The sequence below is a fragment of the Podarcis erhardii genome, assembly GCF_964252035.2.
Source record: "Podarcis erhardii genome assembly, chromosome: 3".
NCBI classification, from domain to species: Eukaryota; Metazoa; Chordata; class Lepidosauria; order Squamata; family Lacertidae; genus Podarcis; species Podarcis erhardii.
Window position 1 is genome coordinate 103,418,195 of NC_138507.1, and position 21,996 is coordinate 103,440,190.

Here is a 21,996-nt window from a genome sequence, read left to right on the forward strand (position 1 = left end):
AGGATATTATATCAGGGCAATATCCCCGGTGGGTTTACGAAACTCGCTTGGGCAGGGCGAAAGGTCTGCGGGAAGAAAATCCGTGAGCAGCGTCCAGGGGCGCGCGGGGGAGGGAAGGAGGACCAGTTTGGGGGAAGTTCTGGGCGGCAATCCGAGCCCACCCACCCGGCCCCTGAAAAAGAATTCACCAGAGCCTAATTATGTCTGCCACAATCCTCAAACAAACAAACAAATAAACAAAGAAAGAAAGGAGGCTTGATCGGAGCCTCCTGTGGCCCCGCGCGTCAAGACTGCGGAGGGTGGCCTGTGGTGGCCACATTCGGAAGCCAGAGCTCCACTGGCTGCGTGGGGCGTTTTCTCCCGGGTGAAGGGCGCGTGGGAGCTCGCAGCCGGATTTGGAACTCAGTCCCGTCGGCCTCAGTTTCCCGCGGTTCCTTCTTGGGACTCTCCCAGCACCAGATCCCGGCGATCCAAGGGAGAAAACGAGTTTGGCAAAGTTTTGTCTTGTAATGCCAGCCTCTCAGAAACTCAGAGCGGGGTGGGGTGGAGGGCAGGGGAGAGAGAGGGAGAAGGAGAGAGGAAATACATAGGAAGCTCACCCTCTCCTCCTTCTCCCTCCACCCCACCCTCCCCGCGCCTCCCCTGCATTTAGATGCTGCTCCTGGCAGGGTCAGCGGCCTGAGGATGGGCCTAATGATCTCATCTAGCTTTTCTTCCCCAGCGCTATTAGTGCTCAGATAGGCAGAATGAAGCGCAACTACGTGCAAATCATGTGTAAATGGTCTCCGTTCGGAGCCCGTTCTCTCGAAGACCGAGCTGAGGGCGGGCTGGTTGGCCCAGGTCTCTTCGTTTTCTCTACTTTCTCCCCGCTTTCCTCTCGCTTCCTTTAGCTCGAAGGGGGGTTCTCCTGAAAGGCGGCGGTCATATTCCGCGTGTAATTGCTGATCCCATTCAAACGAGGCGCTGCGCACTGCCTTGCGCATCCGCCTCCCACCAAAGAATTTATTTAAAAACCATTTTTATTTAGGGAATGGAATGGTGGGGAGTGTTGTAAGGGGGGGGGGCGAGAGACGCAGCGAGAGAAGTGGAAGTGCTAAGATTAGGAGTTGCAAAGATTAACACACATACACAAGCTTTCCTCCGATCGCCCTCCCCCCCCCCGCCCCTCCTCCCGGCTGGCTGGCTGGCTGGCTTCTTCCTTCCCAACTCCCCTCCCCTTCGCCTTTGGGCGCCGTGGTAAGAGCCCTTTTTCTTACGTAGTCCCCCATGATTGGCAGGCCTGACAGTGATTGGCAGGGCGCTGCCATGGCGACGCCACAACGACACCCGGCGGGCCAATAGAAAAGCGAAACAAAATGCTTCGGCGCTGCACTCACGGTGGATTTAGGAGAGATATTATGAGGCTGTTGTCATTAGGGCGATCGCGGCCGAATCACTGAATCGCTTTGCGCCTCGGCGGCGGCGGCGGCGGCGGCGGCAGCGGCGCCCGGGTCGGGAGGTGTGTGTGTGTGGAGAGAGCCCGCAGCAGCGCGCGGATGCCTGCCTGCCCGCCCGCCTGGGCACGCGTGTGCGTGTGAGTGAGCGAGCGAGCCGGTGCCTGCCTGCCCGTGTGCGAGTGTGTGTGAAAGGTGGTGGGAGTGAGGGAGTGTGTTTGTGTGCGCGTATGAGAGAGAGAGGGGAGTGCGCGCGCGCGGCTGAGTGCGTGTGTGCGTTTGGATGAGGGTCTCTATGTGGCTGCGCGTGCGGGTGCGGGTGTGGATGCGCGTGGGGTGCGTGATCCCCCTGTCCCTCCCCTCTTCCTCTTCTTCTTTCTCTGCGCCTTCTCCGTCTTCCTGTCTTCCTTTCTTTTCGCTTTGATCCAGCTCCTCTCTCTCTCTCTTTCTCTCTCTTTTCCTTTCTCTCTCTCTCTCTCTTTCTCTCTCTCGTTTTCCGACCCCCCTTCCCCGTCCGCCAGGCTGGGTCCCATGGTGTTCAGGTCCCCTCTAGAGCTCTATCCCACCCACTTCTTCCTGCCAAACTTCCCCAGCGACCCGCACCACCACCACCGCTCGCTCCTTCTGGCCAGCGGTGGCAGCAGCTCCGGACCTGGAGGAGGAGGAGGAGGCAGCGGCGGTGGCAGCGGCGGCAGCGGCAGTGCCGCCACCGGTTGTAGCGGAGGATCCGCCGGTGGCGGCGGCGGAGGAGGAGGCGCCTCTCGAGGAGCCCCGGAAGAACTGTCCATGTTCCAGCTGCCCACACTCAACTTCTCCCCGGAGCAAGTGGCCAGCGTCTGCGAGACGCTGGAGGAGACGGGCGACATCGAGAGGCTGGGCCGCTTCTTGTGGTCGCTGCCGGTAGCGCCGGGGGCATGCGAGGCGATCAACAAGCACGAATCCATCCTGCGCGCCCGGGCGGTGGTGGCCTTCCACACGGGCAACTTTCGAGACCTTTACCACATCCTGGAGAACCACAAGTTCACCAAGGAGTCGCACGGCAAGCTGCAGGCTATGTGGCTGGAAGCGCACTACCAGGAAGCCGAGAAGCTCCGCGGGAGACCTTTGGGCCCCGTCGACAAGTACCGCGTGCGCAAGAAGTTCCCCTTGCCCAGGACCATCTGGGACGGCGAGCAGAAGACGCACTGCTTCAAGGAGAGGACTCGCAGCCTCCTGAGGGAGTGGTACCTCCAGGACCCCTATCCCAACCCCAGCAAGAAAAGGGAACTGGCGCAGGCCACCGGCCTCACCCCCACGCAAGTGGGCAACTGGTTCAAGAACCGCAGGCAGAGAGACCGGGCGGCCGCCGCCAAGAACAGGTCAGTGCCAGCCGGCTGAAGCTGGGCGTGTGTGGGGGGGTGAGGCTTGAAGGTGGGGGTAGGCAGCGGGAGTGCGGGGATCACACAGCCAGGACACAAACCCATGTCCATCCCACGCGGGGCCAGCCTTGCCTAGATCCGACGCCTCGCCTCCTGCAAGTCTCCCAAGAGTGAGAACGCCTTGCAAGGGCGGCTACCCTTGACCCTTTGAAAAATCGCCTTTGGGTTCAGTTCTGCGTGTGTGTGCGCGTGTGATATGGGGGACCTTAAATCTTGTCCTAGAGGGCTCGCTGGCTTCAACAGCAGGGATAAGGAAATCAGTGGGCTCTGTTAAAAAGCAAAACGAGGCCCTTAGAGGGTTCCCTCCCCACCTGGGAGCTATCAAGGGGATTATGCTCCTCACACAGCCAAAGACAGGGCTCGCTTCCCCTTCCCGAATGGGCTGCTCAACAGAAGCAACTCGATTCCGCCACCCGTTCAAAGTTTCACATTCTTTCCAAACTCCATCCCTCTCCTTCACAGTTCTAAATAGGACAGCCCGTCTCTCAGTAAAATGCTTTGCAGTTTTCTGAACGCAGAATGTATGTCTCTGTGTGTATGCGTGCGCGTGTGTGCCTACTCTAACTAGGGATCCAAAAACCACAAAATAAAGGGACTTTATCTGCAGCCAAGTCCCCACACCCAGTGGAACCAACTGAGAAGAATGGGTGTAAACCCTCTTAGCTCTGGATGGAGCTCTTAATTTAATTAAAAAAAATCATTCTCCTTTTCGCACGTCCTCTTTCTTTTTGTTCATAGATTGCCTGTTATTTTTACCGCCATGATTGTTATTGCTACATCAACAATAACAACAGGGACAACTCGCAGCGAAATGCAGAAGGGGTGCGGATTAGATGTATTTTTTTTTTATTTGTGCCGTGAAAGCTGTATTTGGCAACTTAACTTTTCTCCCCTCCGCCCAAGTTATAAACAGTTTAAACAAACATAATAATGCGAAGCGTTCTTCCACAGAGCGAAAAGAAGGCAGCTGTTCCTCTATTGTTCTTATTAATTATATAAAAAAACAAAACAAATTCATTTGCCGAAAGGAAGACAGGCGAGAGGGTGGGGGTGCGGGGGTGCGGAAATAAAAATAAAATGAAGGGAAAGCATTTTTTTAAGCTATCCGCCCTCTCCTATCTCTGTTTCCGGATGTCATTAGTTTGAGTTATGCATGTTTATGAGTATGTAAATAAATATGCAGGGGTTTGTGTGAGCAGGCGTGATTTTATTGTGTCGGTGTGCCACGCAGAATCTTCTTGCCATTCCTTATTGCTCAACGTGGCTTTAAGAATGTTGGGGTTTAAATAATAGCTTTGAAAATAAATAAGATCACAAAGAATTTTAAGGCTCCCATGAAACAATGCAGAAAATGTAAACAAAGGGTGGCACTTTACCTCCTCCAATTGGACTTTCCCAGTTTATATAGCAATGTATATTTTGGTAAAGTTTAATCTGAAATGTAGAGCAGGGGGTTGAGGGGGAAGCAAGAAAGCATAAAAATAAAATAAAAAACCACCTTTCAGCTTCATCAATGGAGGGAGAATAGATCGACTCATAACGTAGAAGCCGGAAAGTTGCTAAAGGTTTGGGTTGACTCACCGAGTTGTCAGTAGGTGACTAGGAACTGTAAGGCAGCGGTGGAGGGACGGGGGTGGGGAATAAGTAAATAGTATGGAAATAAAAAGTGCAGAAACGCAATTTAAATATGTAATATATTTAAAATCACTTCACTGCGGAGGTGAAAAGGGGGATTAAAATCTTACAGGACCCAGTTGCCGAAGGCTGTCTTTCAAAACATTTTACAAAGGATTTCAGGGCTCGGCACAATGTTTGTTTTGTTTATTTGTTGGCTATTTTCTTTTGCCTCTGATCCTACACTTTTTTAAAAAAAATGCACTGTCCTTTGGGGGGGGTGCAATCAACTTCTCAGTGTACTCAGCGCCCCCCACCCCCAGCTCTCTTGATCTGAACGGCTCAAGAGTTCGTAACCGTCCAGCGCCTGGTGTGTTAGTATTCAGAATATTCTGCTGCGGTTGCAGATTGTTTTTTCGCTGGGCTTGGTTTCCCCAGCCACCCACCCTATAGAAATCCACTTAGTTGTTGACTGTTATAAAGAGCAGCGGCCGAGATTCCTTTGTCTCTTGGCGGTCTGTATGTTTCCAAAGGCAGTCTGAGAATTCGGCCGTCGGCCCCAACAAAAGCAATAAATAAATAAAACTATAAATGCATTGCTGGAAAATACACGTGTGTGTGTGTGTGTGTAAGAGAGAGAAGACTGAGCAGGCAGATGACTTGGGAAATGCTGCTCTCCGGACACCCTCTCCCCACAAAACAGTGTCCTCACTTGGTTTGGGTGCTTGTTTATTTTATGGGTTTTTTTTAAAGTGTTGCAAGTGCGTATGTATGTCTGTATATTGGTTCGCATTTATTTAAGTGATTCACGGGGGCTATCTGGGAAGGCGCCACCCTTTGCTTCTACAGACCACCGTTTGTGACTGTCCACGTTTGTTGTTAGGGCTGGACTGTCACTCAATGGGGGCGGCGGCGGCGGCAAATGCGCTAGAGGTTAGATCGAGGCCCACAGATGGCCGCTCCTCGCAAGTGAAACCGGCCACAGGGATAGAGATAGTGTGAGTAAGGGGAGCGTTAGCTTGAAACGGACGAATATTTTGCAAACCAACACGATAGCGGCCCGTTTGTGCGTTTATGTGCCTGCCTTGGCGTCTCTCTCTGTGTGTGCATTTCTGAACGTGCCAATTGCTTTCCTACGCAAACCGTCTGTCTTCTCCACCCCGCTCTTTTTAAAAATATAATTACAGCGTTTCTTTTACTCTGTGCTTTGAAGCGACCTTTTCTCTCCGAAGTCCCTTTGCTTGCTTTTAACTCTCTCCCCCCCCAACAACCCCCCCACCCCCTCTCCTTTGATTTGAAACACTTTTTGCGGAGGGAGAGGGCCATTGCAGGCAGGAAGCTGGCTTGCAGCGCCGCGCTGGGCAGCAAAGAGAAGGCGGCAGCGGGCCCCGTGGCTGGCCTGAGATCAGGCCGAAAGAAAAGAGAGAAAGAGAGAGGGAAGGAAGGAAGGATTCTCGATGAAGCAGGCTAAGCGGTTGTTTGAGGGAAGGGTTTGCTGGAGAAAAAGGGAAGGTGTCTCCGGATAGATCCGGATTGTTGCGCCCTCTTGCCAAGCGCCTTTGGGATCCGGGTCCCCTCCCTAGCCATGCGCTTTTACGCGCCTGGATTGCTGCGTTCGAGGGCCGCGTTTTCGGGGAGTCTCGCCTCTTTCCCTTTCTGTGTGGCTTTCCTTTCTGAGCAAGGATCTGTGTGCTCTTCCTTTGTCTCCCCACCAACCCCCAACCCCCAACCCCGCGTCCTGCAGGCTCCAGCACCAGGCGATCGGACAGAGCGGCATGCGGTCCTTGTCAGAACCGGGCTGCCCTACCCACAGCTCGGCGGAGTCTCCGTCCACGGCGGCCAGCCCCACCACAAGCGTCTCCAGTCTGACGGAACGAGCCGAGACGGGCACGTCCATCCTCTCGGTAACCTCCAGCGACTCAGAATGTGATGTATGATAACGGAACAAAAAACAAAACAGAATACAAAAAAAAGGAGAAAAAACAAACAAACCCTTAAAGGAGGAAATAAATAAATAATGATAATGATAATGATAAACCAATCAGGAAAAAAGGCAAAAATAACCCCCCTTTCTCCACCAACCCACCTACCTACCCCGAGCGAGCGAGAGCAGCCGCCCCCCTCTCCGAACTGCCCCGGCCTCCGAGGAAAGAAAGCAACAACGAGCCGCTTTCAGAACACTCGTAGGCAGAGCAGCGAAACAACGAGAGAGAAAATTACAAAAAGACCTTTAAAAGAGTTGTTGTTGTTGTTTTTAAAAAAAAGACTTAAAAACCCAAACCTTTACCAAGCAAATGATTGAAATAAGAAACAAACCATCCACTTAGGCAAAAAAATAAAAAAATAAAAACATAAAGGAGCAAACCACAAATTGGACAGTTGCTGATTCTGGAGCGGGGTGTGTGGAAATAATGCTAATGCTCATACTTTGCTATTATAAATATTATTATGGCGAAAGGAAGAAAGAAAGGTGACATTTGTATTCTTTGTAGGACGAAAGCACGTTCCAGCTCTACTTTTCTTTTCCTCGTTTTGATTTTATTGTTCGCGCTTTCCCATGGACAGCATCTCACCCATTTTGCATGACGATGATTCAATTTGTATCTGGGGAAAAGGGGGGGGGATATGCTATTCTCTATAATAAATGAACAAAAAGGAAAAAAAAGACTGGGATGTGGGACGGGAGGAAAACTCCGATCAAATTTGTACAAAGAGAGAGAGAGAGAGATGCTTTTTAAAAAGAAAAACGTTTAAAGGAACTCTTTGAAGAGGGAAATAACAAATGTTTATCGCCTTTTTTGTTGGGTTTTTATCAATCTTTGTCTCTCTGGATCTGTAATCCCACCCCCCCCCCTCAAAGTCCAAGCGATGGTCTAATCTAGATGCATCCCCCCTCTCCTGCTCCGCCTCCTCCTTTTCTTCCCCCTCCGTCGTTGTTTTTATTTTATTTTTATTTTTTAAGAATTTTTATTCTTTTGTTCAACAGACAATCATTTTCTTCGTAAGCACCTTTTTTTCTACACGTCTGTCACTGCCTGTGTGGGTACTGGTTATAAATGTGGAAAAAGAATAGTTATGACTGTAACAGATTTTTATTTTTATTTCAAAATTTTATATGAATTATGTATATCTTAATGATGCGGTCATTCCCCCCAGTTTGTAATATATGTGTAGAAAATTGCTTGTATATTATATTTGCTCTTCTCTTTGACTTTTCTTCTCTCTGTCCCTTTGCCTTCTTCTCCCTTGCCTCTTTCTTTCTTTCTTTCTTTCTTTCTTTCTTTCTTTCTTTCTTTCTTTCCCTTTCTTCTTCTCTTTCTTCTCCCCCTCCTCCGTCTTCTTCTTCTTCTTCTTCTTCTTCCTCCTCCTCCTCCTCTTTTTTTTTTTTTTTAAAGAAAAACATTTTCCCTGACTTGAGTTCCTTGCACAAACTTAGTTGTCAAGAGGTGATGGACTAGGTTTTCAAAAGGGATCTCAACGGTAGACGAAACGAGGCTTAGAGTGCCACTGTCCTCCTCTTATGCAAAAGCATTTTTGAGTATTTAAATAGCAGCTTTGGGGGTCTCTTCTAAAACTCCACGTAGGACACTTATACCACTGTTTCCCTTACTGCGTGTTTATCTATATGTACAAACTTTCTTAAAAAAAAAAAATCAAATACAGTATTCCATTTTTCTTATCTATTCAGTGACGTTGGTGTTTTTCCTCTGCTGCACGTAGAAACAGCCGCAAAGAAATGCTGTTTCGTTTTTTAAAAATCTCTTCTCGTGTTGATTCAGTGATTCCACCCCTTTATGCAAGCTAGCAAGCCCGTTAAGCCGAAGCACTCGGAGTTAAGCCAATTTTTGCTCCCTTAACTTCTCAAAAAAGAAAAAGAAAAAAAGAGCTTTCTCTGAAGTAAGTCCCGTTAAGTCCGGTAGGACTTCTCTGAGCTGCAAAGGTTAAGCCCCTGAGCCTAGCTTGGTCGACCATATAGTGTGCCTGTGGTTTGCACAGGGCTAAGAAAGCTGCCCGAACCTGTAACCTCATGCAAATTTACTTGGAAATAAATTCCATTGACTTCTATGGTAATTTCTTCCAAAGGAGTGTATGTTTAAGGATCGGGATGCAAGCCTGCAAGGCTACTTGTTATACAGTGCTACCCTAATCATGTCTACTTAGAAGTAAGTCCTATGGCATACAATGGGGCTTACTAGCTGGTCAGTGGTGTTAGGCTTGCAGCCCGCTAGAACCCCATCGCAGTTCGTGAGGTTTTCTTCTTAGTCAATATTCTTGAGGTGCTGGGTGCGAAATTGCGCAGAGTGGGCATGCACGTTTGTACCTAGACAATCGGGTGCCTGCACCACTGTAGATGGGTGAGTTGAAGCGAGGGGTTACTTGGTGTTTTCTCTCCCGTGTGGCATGTTGCTCTCTGATGAAGGACCTGTGAGAAAACGTTGGGACGCCCCACGTTCCGGACAAAAATATAACCTGAGGTTTGCAGGCTCTGAAGTGCGTGCGTAAACGTAGGCATATGTGCGTGCGTATAATTCCTAGCCCGCGCTCCCTTCTAACTCTAGGCTCCTCGGATACTCTTCCTCACTGTGTGACACCAAATCAATTTTCCTGCAAGTAAGTGGCATCGACCTAACTGGCGGTCCTTACTTCGGAAGAAGCACGGGTCGAGAGGTTCTGCTTAGGCGCTTGGGCTGGAAAGTGGGCATTGACCTCGAATCATCGGCAGAACTTCTCTCTTGAATTCTGCACCATTAGGAAATGGCTTTCCAACACGGTTTCTCCATCGTGTTTATTTCCTTCTCCCTCCCCGCCTCCCAAAATCAGTTTGACGACTTTTTCATTTGTTTTGCTTAAGTAAACTCCAGAGTGCAGTTTAGGACACTTTAGGGTGTTTCGGTATTTTGGGGTGTGGGGTGATGGTGGGGGTTTGGGGGGGATGAGGGGTGTCTGTAGCTTTAAATGCAAACATGACAACCAAGCAGCCGTCCGAAGCCACCTCACAAACCCCTTCTTCCCTAATCAATTGTCGGCTCCTCCCCTCGAGTCCTAAGTAGATGGTTAATGTGTTGAAAAGAGCCTTTCTCTGCCCTGGCGAACAGGGGTCCCGCGTCACCTTTGGCGCATTCAAAAGTTTTCGCTTGGCCCCGGGGCAGGTTAGTCAGGCGTGAATTAAGAAGAGGTGAATTCTAAACTTGTTTTTACTTGAAAATACAATTTTGAAACTTTGATTGGGATTAAGGAGCAACGTGCCTGGAATTTTTCTTGACCATTTCCAAACTCGTTTGGGATTTCCGAATTACATTGCTCCCGTGGCTTGTTGTGAACGGACGTAGGGGGTGGGGAAGCGAGTGCGTGTGCGTGTAAATGGGACTTTTTCATTTGGGGAATTTTCTTCTTCTTGCTAAGCAGAATGCGGAGCGTTTGTGCGTGTTTGATCGTGGGATGTAAACCGCATTCCTAGTGAAACCCCGACCCTCGCCACCTTGCACGCGAAATTAAGGCTTGCAAGCCTATGCCCGCTTGCTTGGGAGTAAGCCCCGATGGACTTACTTTTAAGAAAGGGGTCGTGGGATCTGGCTTGGCACTTGATCCACCCGACGTGAAAGCCCCACTAATTTCCAGCAGAAGAGGTCGAGGCACGTGCTTCCTTCTTTCTTTGACGGGACTTGGTCTGGATCGTGACCCTGTTTTATGTGGGCCTTACGTAAACGTGGTTTTTAAATAGGACTATCCAAGACAGAGAGAAAGCGGAGAGAGAAACCTACTTACTTTGATTGACTTTGAATTATCCGTTTGTTAGGAATATCATGATTTCGAGCTTAACCGAGGTAGGAAAGGTTTCTAAAAGACAGAAAAGCTGGTATGTTGCAGAAATAGTAAAGCAATTCAGGAAACTTACTGGAATATTGAGAGAGGGGGAGGAACCAGGCGAGAGGCAGAATAACTCTGGTCCTTGAAAGATTTGGACCCTGGGTGTTAAAATGTTAAAACAGGAAGCTATCCGCTAAGTGCATGATGCTTATGAAGGTGTATTTCAGCCTATCGCCACCTTGCAGTGGTTCATCCAAAGTCCTGTTCCACTATCAAACTGGTTTAGAGTAGGATGTTTTTTGTTTTGTTTTGTTTTGGTAAAACCACAACAGATACCCATTTTCCCGGTTAAATCGAATTACCTGCAGTTCAAACAGGTTAGAACCAGCAGCAGGGACTAGTAACCCCTTGATCCTAAATGCTTCTCCTTGGAAAGCGATTCTGTCCGTGTGCTCAGGATAGGCTCAAATCCAAGCTCTCGGATATAACATGCTTCCCCCTGCCCCCAGACATTGGCGTAAGCTAGGAGGGCTCCCGATCCACGCATGCTTAAATCTCTCTGTGTTCCATGGGACTTACTCCCAGGTAAGTACAAGTAGAACAACAGCCCGAAAAACAGCGACCTTATGCCTGGGAAGTCCGTCCCATTGACTTCAATGGGGCTTCAGCCCTTGTAAGCGCGCGGAAGTGTAGCCTTGGGTCGCATTCACTTCCAGGGGACTAAATCAGCCGAAATAGATTTGCTGCTGGCCCTTAGCTGGGTTCTGAACTGAGACGGTAAACTTGAGCTAAAGTCAGGTCAGGATCACTTACCGCACCCTCCTCTCCTCGCCTCCTCTTATGTTCATTGTAGGAAAAGCGGAGGCTGAGATCATACCAGCTCGCAAGGCAAGGGCAAGGTCTGTGTTAAATGTGTTGGCCGAACCAGTCAGGGCCGCCACATTTCATGCACAGGATTTTATTTCTCCCGTTTCCAAGAGTGAACCCACTGAAGTAAGTTGGGGGCACCCCGCTTTGTCCCTCAAGTAGCCCCGAAGACCAGGAGAAATCGGAGGGCGAGGCGAAGGGCTCTGACCCCTGCAGTCTCATCAAAGGGGGAAAAATCGCGAGGGATGGCGATTTTCTGGGTCCCACAACGTTTTAACAAATTTGGGCATTTGCGGGAGTAGAACCCGCAAGACTAGTGCCTTGACCCAAACTTCTTTGTGGGGGCGTCCTGAGATTTTGCTTTCACTACTGGAAGCCTCGTGATTTTTTGCGTGAGAAGTAGCTTAAAATTATCACAAGATGTGAAAGGGGTCCTCCTTGGATCGCAGAGATCCTGTTCTCACGTTTTATTTCGGATGTTTGGGGTCTGCGGCCTGAGACTAACCACGTTTGTCTTGATCTCAGTCTCTGGCTTCCTTCCAGGTATGGATGTTTAGGCGCCTTTTAGCCAACCGGGTGCTTGATCCGAAGCACATTTGGAATCCAAAGAAAGTTAATGCGAATCAAAGCATGTTTACGTAATGGGTCTTAATTAGGACCTACCCCTCCTGTTGCCAGGAATTATTTTCCCTGGTGCGTTTGGAGGTAATTTTATTAAACAGAGTTTATGTTTCTAGACTAACGCCGTCCCCCCCCTTTTTTTTAAATATATATTTCGGCGCTCGGAAACCATTTCCATCTCTGGAACAGTCTTAGGACCAGGCAAGATGGTGCGAAATGTTTCCCTCCCCTTTTTATTGTGAGTCGCCTATTTTGTTTTCACCATCAGGCGGAATATAAATTATTATTTAAAAATAATAGTTCAGGCGGAGACGCTGCCCTAAAAGCAGAGCCCGTCCGCAGACAGAACAGCCATCTGGAGTCCTCTTCCAAGTATTACCGGCTCCTTTATCAGAAGCGACGGAATTGTTGTTTTGAGTTGCCTTTCAGAAACGAATTTCTGTCTGTTTTCTTTGTTGCTTTGTGCCGTTGGATGCAGAGGCCGCGCAAAGGTTTCCCACCGAGCCCCAAGCCTATGCGTGTTTACTCGGAAGTAAGCCCCACTGTGTTCACCGTGGCTTAGTCCAAAGCAAGGCCGCCTTGGACTCCAAACCTTGCTTGGGGGTGGATGGATGGCTGGAAGGAAGCAAATGCCCTTGAAATCGATGTAACTTACTTCCAGGTAAATGCACTTAGGACTGGGTTGCTAGGCTGCGTCTTCTTCTTTCTCCGCTCGCTCGCTTTTTTCTTCCTTCCCTGCTTCTTGCAAGACACAAGCGCCTTACTCCGAAGCAGCACCACCAAGTGCGGCCTGGAGGATTTGGGTGATTTTTAGCCCCCGATCCCAGACAACGCTCAAGTTAACGAGCATTTCCCCCCTTCCTGCAAACGTTAGTTTCCCCCCACCAAGCTGATAAACGAAGTTGCTTTAGGATTTGCATTCGAAACCTAAATGGTTGATTGAGGTGTAAATCTATGAAAATCTGCATTAAAGCCTTCTCTCTCCGGCCCCCGCTTTGCTCTCCCCACCCCCAACTAAAGCCATCTGCCCTGGGAAGATAGGGCCTATCGAAAAACTCCAAACTGGGGGGCTTACCTCTTCCCCCCCTCCCCGCATCTCCTTGATTTGGCCGATCGTTATCGACAAACCCCTTCTCCTATATTAGTTTATTATCCGGGACAAGCTGGACTGTTGATTAAGATGAAATTACTCGGAAGCTGAAGTGCGTTTGATCAATAGGCAACAGAGAAGCCACAAGACCTAGCGCGCCAGATGGCAGACAAGGCGCGCAGCGCCAGAAAGCCCCGACGGGGCAGAGCGGCAGAAAAGCACTAGGGGGCGCTGCAGAGAGGGGTGGGGACGACTTAGACGGAAGTCTAGGTTTCCGGGCTTGGGAATTTGGGTCTGGGTTCGTACGTGTGTCAGTGTGGAGTGTGATTTCTGTTGCTGCGTCGGGAAAAAACCCGCTCCGCTCGCTAAGGCACGTTCCCTTGTCTGGACTGACATCAGATGTCTCCACCAAACTAGTTGATTACACCGGTTTATGGCTATAGATTTCTATATGCACTTACTTGGAGATGACTTGTGGAATTGAAAATGCATAGGATAGGATTTTAATTTTAATTTTTTTAAAAGTCCAGACTTCGGCTAGATTCGGTTGTCAGGTCTATACGATCTCCCCGCTTGGTCTCTCAGATGGCTCAAGGTCCTCCTACGGCCAAGAAAGTTAAGCATGAGTATGTGGATTTAAGTCGATGTTGCCCCACTGACTCAAAATCTTGCTGCTTTGTATGGGGCGGGGGCTTTAAGGCGACATGGTCTACCTAAGGCGAACGTATGAGAAATTTTCGACGGTGCTTGGTCGAAAATTTATTGGCAACTTACTTCTCTTGAGTTTCTCCATTGCATACCGCCTTTCCGCCAAGGCTTCAGAAAGGGTTGATAGTTTCAAATTTTAGAATACACAAAAATATTCTCAGGCGAACTTCAGGAACAACTACCTGCTTTGGGCTTCACTGCTTCAACCACTGTTCCGCCATCTTGCCGTTTGGGTCGGGATTTCTTTCTTTCACCATTTAATACTGACTTAGGAGTGACGGTTGAAGAAGTGGGTGGGGGGGTCGAGCAATAACGTCAAGATGAAGAAACCCAAACCCGAGATTAGGTCAGACCTAATGGCAGAGAAAACAGAATCACAGCGGGCTAGTGCCCATCATCATCATCATCATCATCATCATCATCATCATCATCATCATTTCCCCCATCTTCAGCTTTTCCCAACAGGTTGAGGGAGAGACTCCGCTTCAGGGCCAGTTCTTCTGTCTGCCCCGGAGCCTGCTCCATTCGTCTGTGTGTTTGTTAGTGTTACAGTAAATTCTCCATCGTTCAAGCTCAATGGGAGCTTTTCTTCGCACTTCAATGGACGATGCCTTTTTTTGTTGTTGTTCTTATGAGGGTCTTTATTTATGCAGGCGGATTAATGCAGGTGTCCGGATAGGTGCTAGCGGCGCGCTGTGTATGCACACCTATCCAAGTAGATATGTAAAGCCCTTTGTTTGGCGAGCGTGGGTGTCACCTGGAAAGCCCCCTCCCCCTTGAATCCCCCCCCCAGCCGCGTTGGGAGCTCTCTTTGTGTGCCTCTATCCGGCCTCCGCGCACACACCCCAACCCCCATCCACTCCCTATTGACGGGGGGGGGGGCGGCCGCGCTTCCGGCTCAGGATCGGTTTTCGATCCTCTCCCTCTCTCGGCCTGATCAATTACAGCTGGCTGTTGCGACGGAGCTGGCCTCGCCTTGCCCGTTTTGGCTCCCTCCGTCTCCAGCCTCGCCGAGGAAGGTTAGAGCCTCGGCCTGCTGCAGTGAAAAGAAACCGGGACGTTGGTGCCCTGGCATGGCTCTGATTTCCTCGGTTAGCTGAGCACAACTTTTCTATTCGTGTTTATTCATGCAGGCCCTCATTGAGCTCCACACTGCGCTGCGCTGCCCTGGATTCAGCGTGTGGGGAAGGAGAGGGGAAGCGCAGCCGCAGCAAACGCTGGGGAACACACACACACACACACACACACAGGCCCCACCACTCATAAATCCCCTCTCTCCTACACCCCCCCACGTTATAGCAAGGAGAACCCCCTTTTCCTTCTCCCCCACGCCTGTTCCATTATATCAGTACAGTGGTACCTCGGGTTACATACGCTTCAGACTCCGCTAACCCAGAAATATTGCTTCAGGTTAAGAACTTTGCTTCAGGATGAGAACAGAAATTGTGCTCCGGTGGCGCTGCAGCAGCAGGAGGCTCCATTAGCTAAAGTGGTGCTTCAGGTTAAGAACAGTTTCAAGTTAAGAACGGACCTCCGGAACTAATTAAGTACTTAACCCGAGGTACCACTGTATTCCACCCCCCCCCCCAGCCGACTACCCCAAACACAAAGGCTTATACCATGCAAATAGACCCAAACTCACACAGCCCTGCCCCTCCCAAATACCATATCATCTACCCATATCTCACTCACTCACTCTCACACACTCTTAAACCAGCCTCCCAATAATCCTGGCAACTATAGTTTACGCCTCATGCTTGGGGTAAGAATGTGCTTTAAATGTATGGCGCGCACTTAGCCCTCTCGACCTCGTGCGCCCAACGCAAACTCAGAGGCCCACTTCACGCGCACCGTGGAAACCTCGGTCTTCCGCACCTCCTCTCCACCCGAGTTGTCCACCCACCCACGCAAGACCAATTAGAAAGAAGTTAGCAAATGTAGAAAAGGGGAGGGGGCTGACTGCGGCGGTGGAATAACCCAGCAGTACCCACAGATTAATAGGGGAGGAGAGAGAGAGAGAGAGAGAGAGAGAGAGAGAGAGAGAGAGAGAGAGAGGGGAGTTACTGAGGAAGAATATTCCAGGAGAAATGTTACCTCGGGGAGCGCAACTCCAGAAACAACAGTCAAACACCACCAAACGCTCCTGGAAGGAAGTTGGAGCTGGACTTGGTGCGGAAAGCTGCTTTAAGCATCTGGAGGGATCAATGTTTAGGAATACCAGTTGCTGAAGACCACAAGAGGGCTAGAGGGCTTTTGTGCTCGGATCCTGTTTGTGGGTTTCTCACGAGCATGTAGTTGGCCACTGTGGGAACAGGATGCTGGACTAGATGGGCCATTGGCCTCATCCAGCAAGCTCTTATGAGTTTCCTTTGAGGAAGAGGCCCTAAAGGGCTGTATTCCAAACAGGGGCGTGGGGATGAGGATTGGGATTTTAAGAATGGCGGTGAAGTGGTCACACCAGCCTTGGCACCTTTGTCTCAGTCTTGAAGCCCAGGACAAAGAACAGCTTGGAGGGCAATTTTTCCTCCAGAAAACAGGCCCTTGAAAGGCAGGTCAGAAAGGCAATCTGGGTTCCAATCCTGCGCCCATTTCCCTGGGAGCGAGGAGGAATGGAACTTGCTTCTGAGTAGGCGGACGCATGACGGAGATGTCACGTTGCAGCCCTAGGAAGGAAGCCCCATTGAACACGCAGAACTTGCTTCCAAATGAACATAAATGGGGGCTGGCTTCCAACTTCTTGAGAGGAAGATGCATCAGATTTAAATAGCGGGCATTATATTTTTCTTCCCACCGCTCCGGCGAAGGAAAATAAGACGGGTCCTCTCCTAGCAAATCTTACCCACATTGTAATAAGGCTTCTCAGATCAAGCCGACATCCGGGCAAAGAGCGGTTCTTGCATTTCAGCTGATTCAGATCCGTGGGACTAGATCGGCTCTTTAGTCAGTCGGTTCAAATGGACTATGCTTGGTTTGCTTCGCAGGATTTGCTGTCATCTACGGGGTCTGTGTGTGTGTGACCTATTTACTCCGCACGGTTCTTATTAAAGTCTGTATGATTTCTCCGCTATATGAGTTGCGGACTAGGGCCTAACAGGCTTGTTGCGCATATAGACAGACACCCCCCCACACCACTACGTGAAGATTACAAGTACCTCTTGTAATATCTTGTTTGAACACCCAACATTCTTTTGAAAGTCTAAACTGGGTCAACTGCAATAGTTCAATAACATTGAAGGTGCCTGTATATATTCTCTCTCTCTCTCTTCAGTCTGTGTGATAAAAAAAACATTCTTTAAGACTATTGGGATTTAAAACTGTAATTCTATTAAATAGTAATTGAAGGGTCGCGAGAGGCTATGATACAGGATCAGCAGCGTGTAAGCCGGCCGTTTGAACTTTAATTTGGAATCATAGGCAGATGGGATCACGGCCTCTTTATATGATGCTTGCAGATTTAAAACTAGCCGGCCCGGGAAAGGGAGGGGGGAAGGAGAGAGAGACTGCAATGCAGATTCATTCATTAAACATGAAAGGTTAGTGCAAGAGAGGAGAAACGTTTAGACGTTTAGGTGGAAGCCGGAATATTCTCTCTCTCTCTCTCTCTCTCCCCCCCCCCTTCCATCGCACACCTCCCTTCCAACTGTCTCGCTTACTGCTTTTCAGCTGCTATTATAAATAACTCCGGCTGGGACCTCCACGGAGATGACTTATACCCTGGGTTTTGTTTGGCTCCGTGTTTTATCTCTGCATCTTTCACGCGTGTGTCGCTTCTTCCATGCCCCTGTCGCATCAAAGCAAAGTGATGACTCGCTGGTCCTGGAACAACCTGGTCCACAACTCCCAGTTGTGCAGTCCTCTCTCAGATATGTCTACTCAGAGGAAAGTCTCGCGGGTTCGGATGTAGTCAGGATCAGGGGTGCCAACCTGAATGAAATATTGGGGTGGGGTGGGGGCAGGTAAGTCCAGCTGCGTGGCAATTCCCATCAACTTGGTGTGTGTGGGGGGGGGGCGTCCCGGCCCCCTCAAATATTTTATTGGGAGTTGGATACTATGGTCATGATGGTTGTCTGTGGTCACTAGCTCGAAAGGTCAGGAAGAAATTAGAGGAAGCAAACTCCTGGAGGACAGGCCTAGACAGGGCTGATGGAAGTTCCATCTTCAGAGGCGATGGTTAGACACACCATAAATTTAAAAGCAGGCTCGGGACACCAGACTTTCTCCAAAGAATCTGACCTGGGGGCTGTCTTTGCTCAGGGTGCTGGGAACTACGGCTCTGGATGCATTGGGGAAAGCTATAGGCTTTAACTGTATGGTGTCTACTCAGCATTCTGATGTTTTGAGGACAATCAACAGCCCTGGACGTAAGCTTGTGTAGAACTAGTGTGGAATAGTAAGCAGACTAGGACTGGAGAAGACAGGGGTTCAAACCCCTATGATGAACTTCACTAGGTGGCCTTGCTTGGGCCAGCTTCCCTAGCCTAACCCACCTCACGGGGTTCTTCTGGAGAAGAAATTGAGGGAGGCAGAACTGTGAGATCCGCTTGGTGTTCCTGGGAGGAAGGGAAGGAGATGAAATAAACAAGAGGAGGCTGAATGGAAGCCAGGGATGGGGAACCTGTGGTCCTGCAGATGTTGATGGGCTCCACCTCTCATCAGCTCCAGCCAGCATAGTCAATGGAAGGATGAGAGCCGTGGACCAACATCTGGAAGTCCGCAGGTTATAATCGCTGGTCTAGAGTGGAAATTTTGCCCGGGGGAAGGGAAGTGATCTAATTTAGCGCATTTATTTTACTTGTCTTTAGTAAACAAAGCTTCCACCTCACCTCTGTGCTAGTAATGATGCGTTGCCTCCAGTAAGGTTCTTCTCCAGTGTTCGCTTGCAAGTAATTCGCCCGATCCACCGGGCAGTGTTCTTGCACAACGGCCTCCCTCTCTGAAACGGCTTGGGAGCTGAACCAGAAGAAACGCGGCGTCTTCCTTGCGCGGTGGAGGCAGGTGATGCGTTTCATTGCAGTGGGACGACACGCCTAGCAGAATTTCCTGCGTGAAAAAGAGAGTGTCATCCCTAAGGTGCCCGCCTTCAAAAGTCAAAGACGAGAAATCCTAATCTCCCGAAAGAAAAGCGATCATTTTCACAGCCGACATCTTGCAGGGCAGAAACGCACAGAGGGTTTGGGTGCGCTCTGTATTGTTTCAACGCTGATGACGCCTAAGCCTGGCAAAGGTTTTGTTTATCTTTATAGCATTTGCATCACGATTTTCCTTCGCGGTTCCGCTTCTCCACGCGTGCCTCCACTCAAAAAGTAAGACCCATCGAGTTCGCGCCCAGGGAGATGTGGATAGGATCGCAGCCTAAATGCAGCCAAAATGGTAATGATCACAAATCTCTAAAGACAGAATCTGCAACCCTAGAACACTTTCCTGGGGAATAAGACTTATTGAACTCGGTGGAGATTACTTCTGAGTAGACACGTGTATATTCGCGCTCTTATTCTATTATTCAGCGCTAGTCCTACTCAGAGTAGACCCACTGAAGATTTCGGACACGACGAAATTGGGTTCATTCATTTCAATGGGTCTACTCTAAGTAGGGTTTAAGCCCTTCGCTTTCTATGCAAACGAAGTTATTTTTGCGTGGAGGGAGACTCAGTTATAAAAGTTTTGCCCGGGCAGGCTGGCCATACACTTCAGTGACAAAGTAGGGCCCGGAGACTTCATAGCTAAGGGAATGTATGAGGCAGAGTCTCTCCCTATGCAAGCGCAACGCTTTAACCACAACACCCACGACCAATCAAGGTCTTAATGAATGTAAGGAGAGAGATGCCTGGGGTCACAACCATCTTTAGCGGTAGAGCTCCCGCTTCCCGTTCAATCCGCGGTGATTTCGGCGGGGGCAGAGAGAGAACCCTGGAGAGCCGCTGCCAGTCCGTGTAAAGCATATTGAGCTAGATGGGCCAATGTTCTGACTCTGTCTGAGAGGCAGCTTTCCTGTATTCCTTTGTTCGTCTGAATCCTTCTACACCCCCCCCCCCAGTGCTATTGGATGGGCTGGCTGTGATATTTTTCAACGGCGGGGTTGGGAAGAGAAAAATAAACTCTGCACATGCTCAGATGGCTGAAAGGATTTCGCGCCCAGATCGGCTTCTGAGACTAAGGCCAGGATCAACGAACTGCATCCTGGTGTGTTTCTTTTTTTGGGGGGGGGGGAGGGAGAAATATTCCTCCCACCACAAACAGTGGCAAGAAGCAAGATGTTTCTCGCAAGATTTGGGGTACCACCCCTGTACCCTCACTCTCCGCCCTTTGTTCCGCGCATTTAACATCTCCCTTCGACAACTCTGCCCCCTGCTCTTGTTTATTTCTAAATATTTGCCAAAGCAGTCAGTTTAGAGGCTAACCTAATTAACACCCCCCCTCCCCCAGCTCAGCCAGCGCGAATCGTCTGCGCAATCCCTGGCGCAAAAAGAGCGGGGGCGAGGCGGGGGGGGGGAGTGTCGGGTTTTTCTTTATTTAAAAAAAAAAATGCTCCGCTTTGGGGTCGTTTGTGAGTTCCAGGAGATTACGGGCTGGAGCCTTTCCAGATCGTAGATGGTTTTAGATGTTGAATTTTCCGATGAGTATTTACCATCATAACTAATTTAAGACCATTATTAAATAGAAATTCTCAGCAGGGCTCCTTAATGATGAAACACGTTGCTAATTAGAGAGTTTACGCTCTGTTTTGGCGAGGCGGTCTAGAGGGATGGGGGTGTGCTCGGCATGCAAAGGCAGGATTACCAACCAGGGAGGGAGGGAGGGAGCGAGAGAACGAGATGGGGCGTGGGGCGAGGCTGGAATGAGCAAACCCACCAAGCCTGAACATTTCAATTTTATGATTAGAGAGACAGGCGAGGCTCGCCTTATCTCCGCAGCAGCGCGAGGTAACACGAAGCACCGTCGGCTTCGTGTTACATTCACACGAGCACGCATCACGGGGACTGCAGAGGGACGGGAAACGCCTATCTGCTATCTTGCCCGGTCTTTTTAGGACCAGATTCGTTGCAAAAATCACAACCTTCAGCCAGAGCGCCTTGGTACTGCCTGCGTGATCTCATGTTAAACTCCAATACGTGGTTAGATGACTCGCTCTTTGACTTGAGAATGTGTGCAGGTGGGGCATCACGTTTTTTCAAAATGAAATAGAATCATAGGAGCTGGAAGGGACCCTGAGGATCATCTAGTCCAACCCCCTGCAATACAGGAATTAAAATCCAGCTGCCCCATGTGGGGATAGAACCTACAACCTTGGTGTCATCAGCACTACGCTCTAAGCAATCATGTCATCCTAGTTAAGAGCAGAACAACAACCCAAACCAAGTCTCTATGTAAGCAGAAAGCTAGCGCAGCATGGAGGGGCCGAAATGACGAAACCTTGGTAGTTTAATAAGTTTCCGTCTGCAGTGAGGTTATCAGTGAAAGGTCTACAGCAGAATGAGGTCATAGAATGGATTGCACCACTTGAGATGCAAGTGGGGAATGCCAGTCTGGAATGCTTCCTTATGCGGAAAAGGCTTGCAGATAGATAGCCAGCACAAAGTTGGGTTAGCAAAGCCTTCTCCACTTGGTGTTGGGTGAGAGAGGTGGTGGTCACAGTGGCGTAGCGTGGGGGGTGCAGGGGGGGCCGGCCGCACCGGGCGCAACATCTGGGGTTAGGGCAAATCCACGGGTTAGGGGGCGCAAATCCACGGGTTAGGGGGTGCAAATTACTTGCCTTGCCCCGGGTGCTGACAACCCACGCTACACCACTGGGTGGTCATGGACTACAACTCCCATAATCTCTGACCATTAGCAATGATGGCTGGTACTAATGGAAGTGGGAGTGGAACAACGTATCTGTGTGTGTGTGTCACAGTCCCCAACATCCTTGGCTGGTCCAATTTCTGTTTACAGAGAGTTCTGTGTGCGGGTATTGAAAATAGATGAACCCTACCCCCCTACACCTGAAGTGGTGCAGTCTGTCTTTGTCGGAATCCTGCTACCCCTAGAATCCCACCTTCCCTTCTGTTGCTTGTGAAGACCCAGCCCACACCTTTAACTAGGGATTATAAAATGTTGATGAGAAAGCAAATGATGTTGAGGCCCAGGTGAACCTGCCTTGGACCCTACTAACTTTAACTTAGGTATAAAAACTTTTTGATTAAGCTAATTTAACACCCTTCATCAAAACAAAATAAAAAAATTCCTTCCAGTAGCACCTTAAAGACCAACTGAGTTAGTTCTAGGTATGAGCTTTCGTGTGCATGCACACTTCTTCAGATACCTTGGTATCTGAAGAAGTGTGCATGCACACGAAAGCTCATACCTAGAACTAACTCAGTTGGTCTTTAAGGTGCTACTGGAAGGAATTTTTTTATTTTGTTTTGACCATGGCAGACCAACACGGCTACCTATCTGTAAC

General features: G+C 49.5%; 1 protein-coding gene and 1 long non-coding RNA gene across 2 annotated transcripts in view; both read left to right on the forward strand.

Moving 5' to 3' along the window:
- Nucleotides 1-21,996, forward strand: part of LOC309338161 — a 243,581-nt gene that overhangs the window by 120,409 nt on the left and 101,176 nt on the right. The window lies entirely within an intron of this gene.
- SIX3 (SIX homeobox 3) lies at nt 1,383-8,144 on the forward strand. The gene is made up of 2 exons (XM_081856299.1): nt 1,383-2,791; nt 6,210-8,144. Exons 1-2 carry the CDS (start codon nt 1,965-1,967, stop codon nt 6,400-6,402), a joined length of 1,020 nt encoding a protein of 339 aa, XP_081712425.1. The 5' UTR covers nt 1,383-1,964; the 3' UTR covers nt 6,403-8,144.

Coding starts and splice junctions, on each gene's coding strand:
- SIX3 (XM_081856299.1), top strand. CDS start 1,965: ATGGTGTTCAGGTCCCCTCTAGAGCTCTATCCCACCCACTTCTTCCTG. Junction 2,792..6,209: donor GCGGCCGCCGCCAAGAACAG/GTCAGTGCCAGC, acceptor CGCGTCCTGCAG/GCTCCAGCACCAGGCGATCG.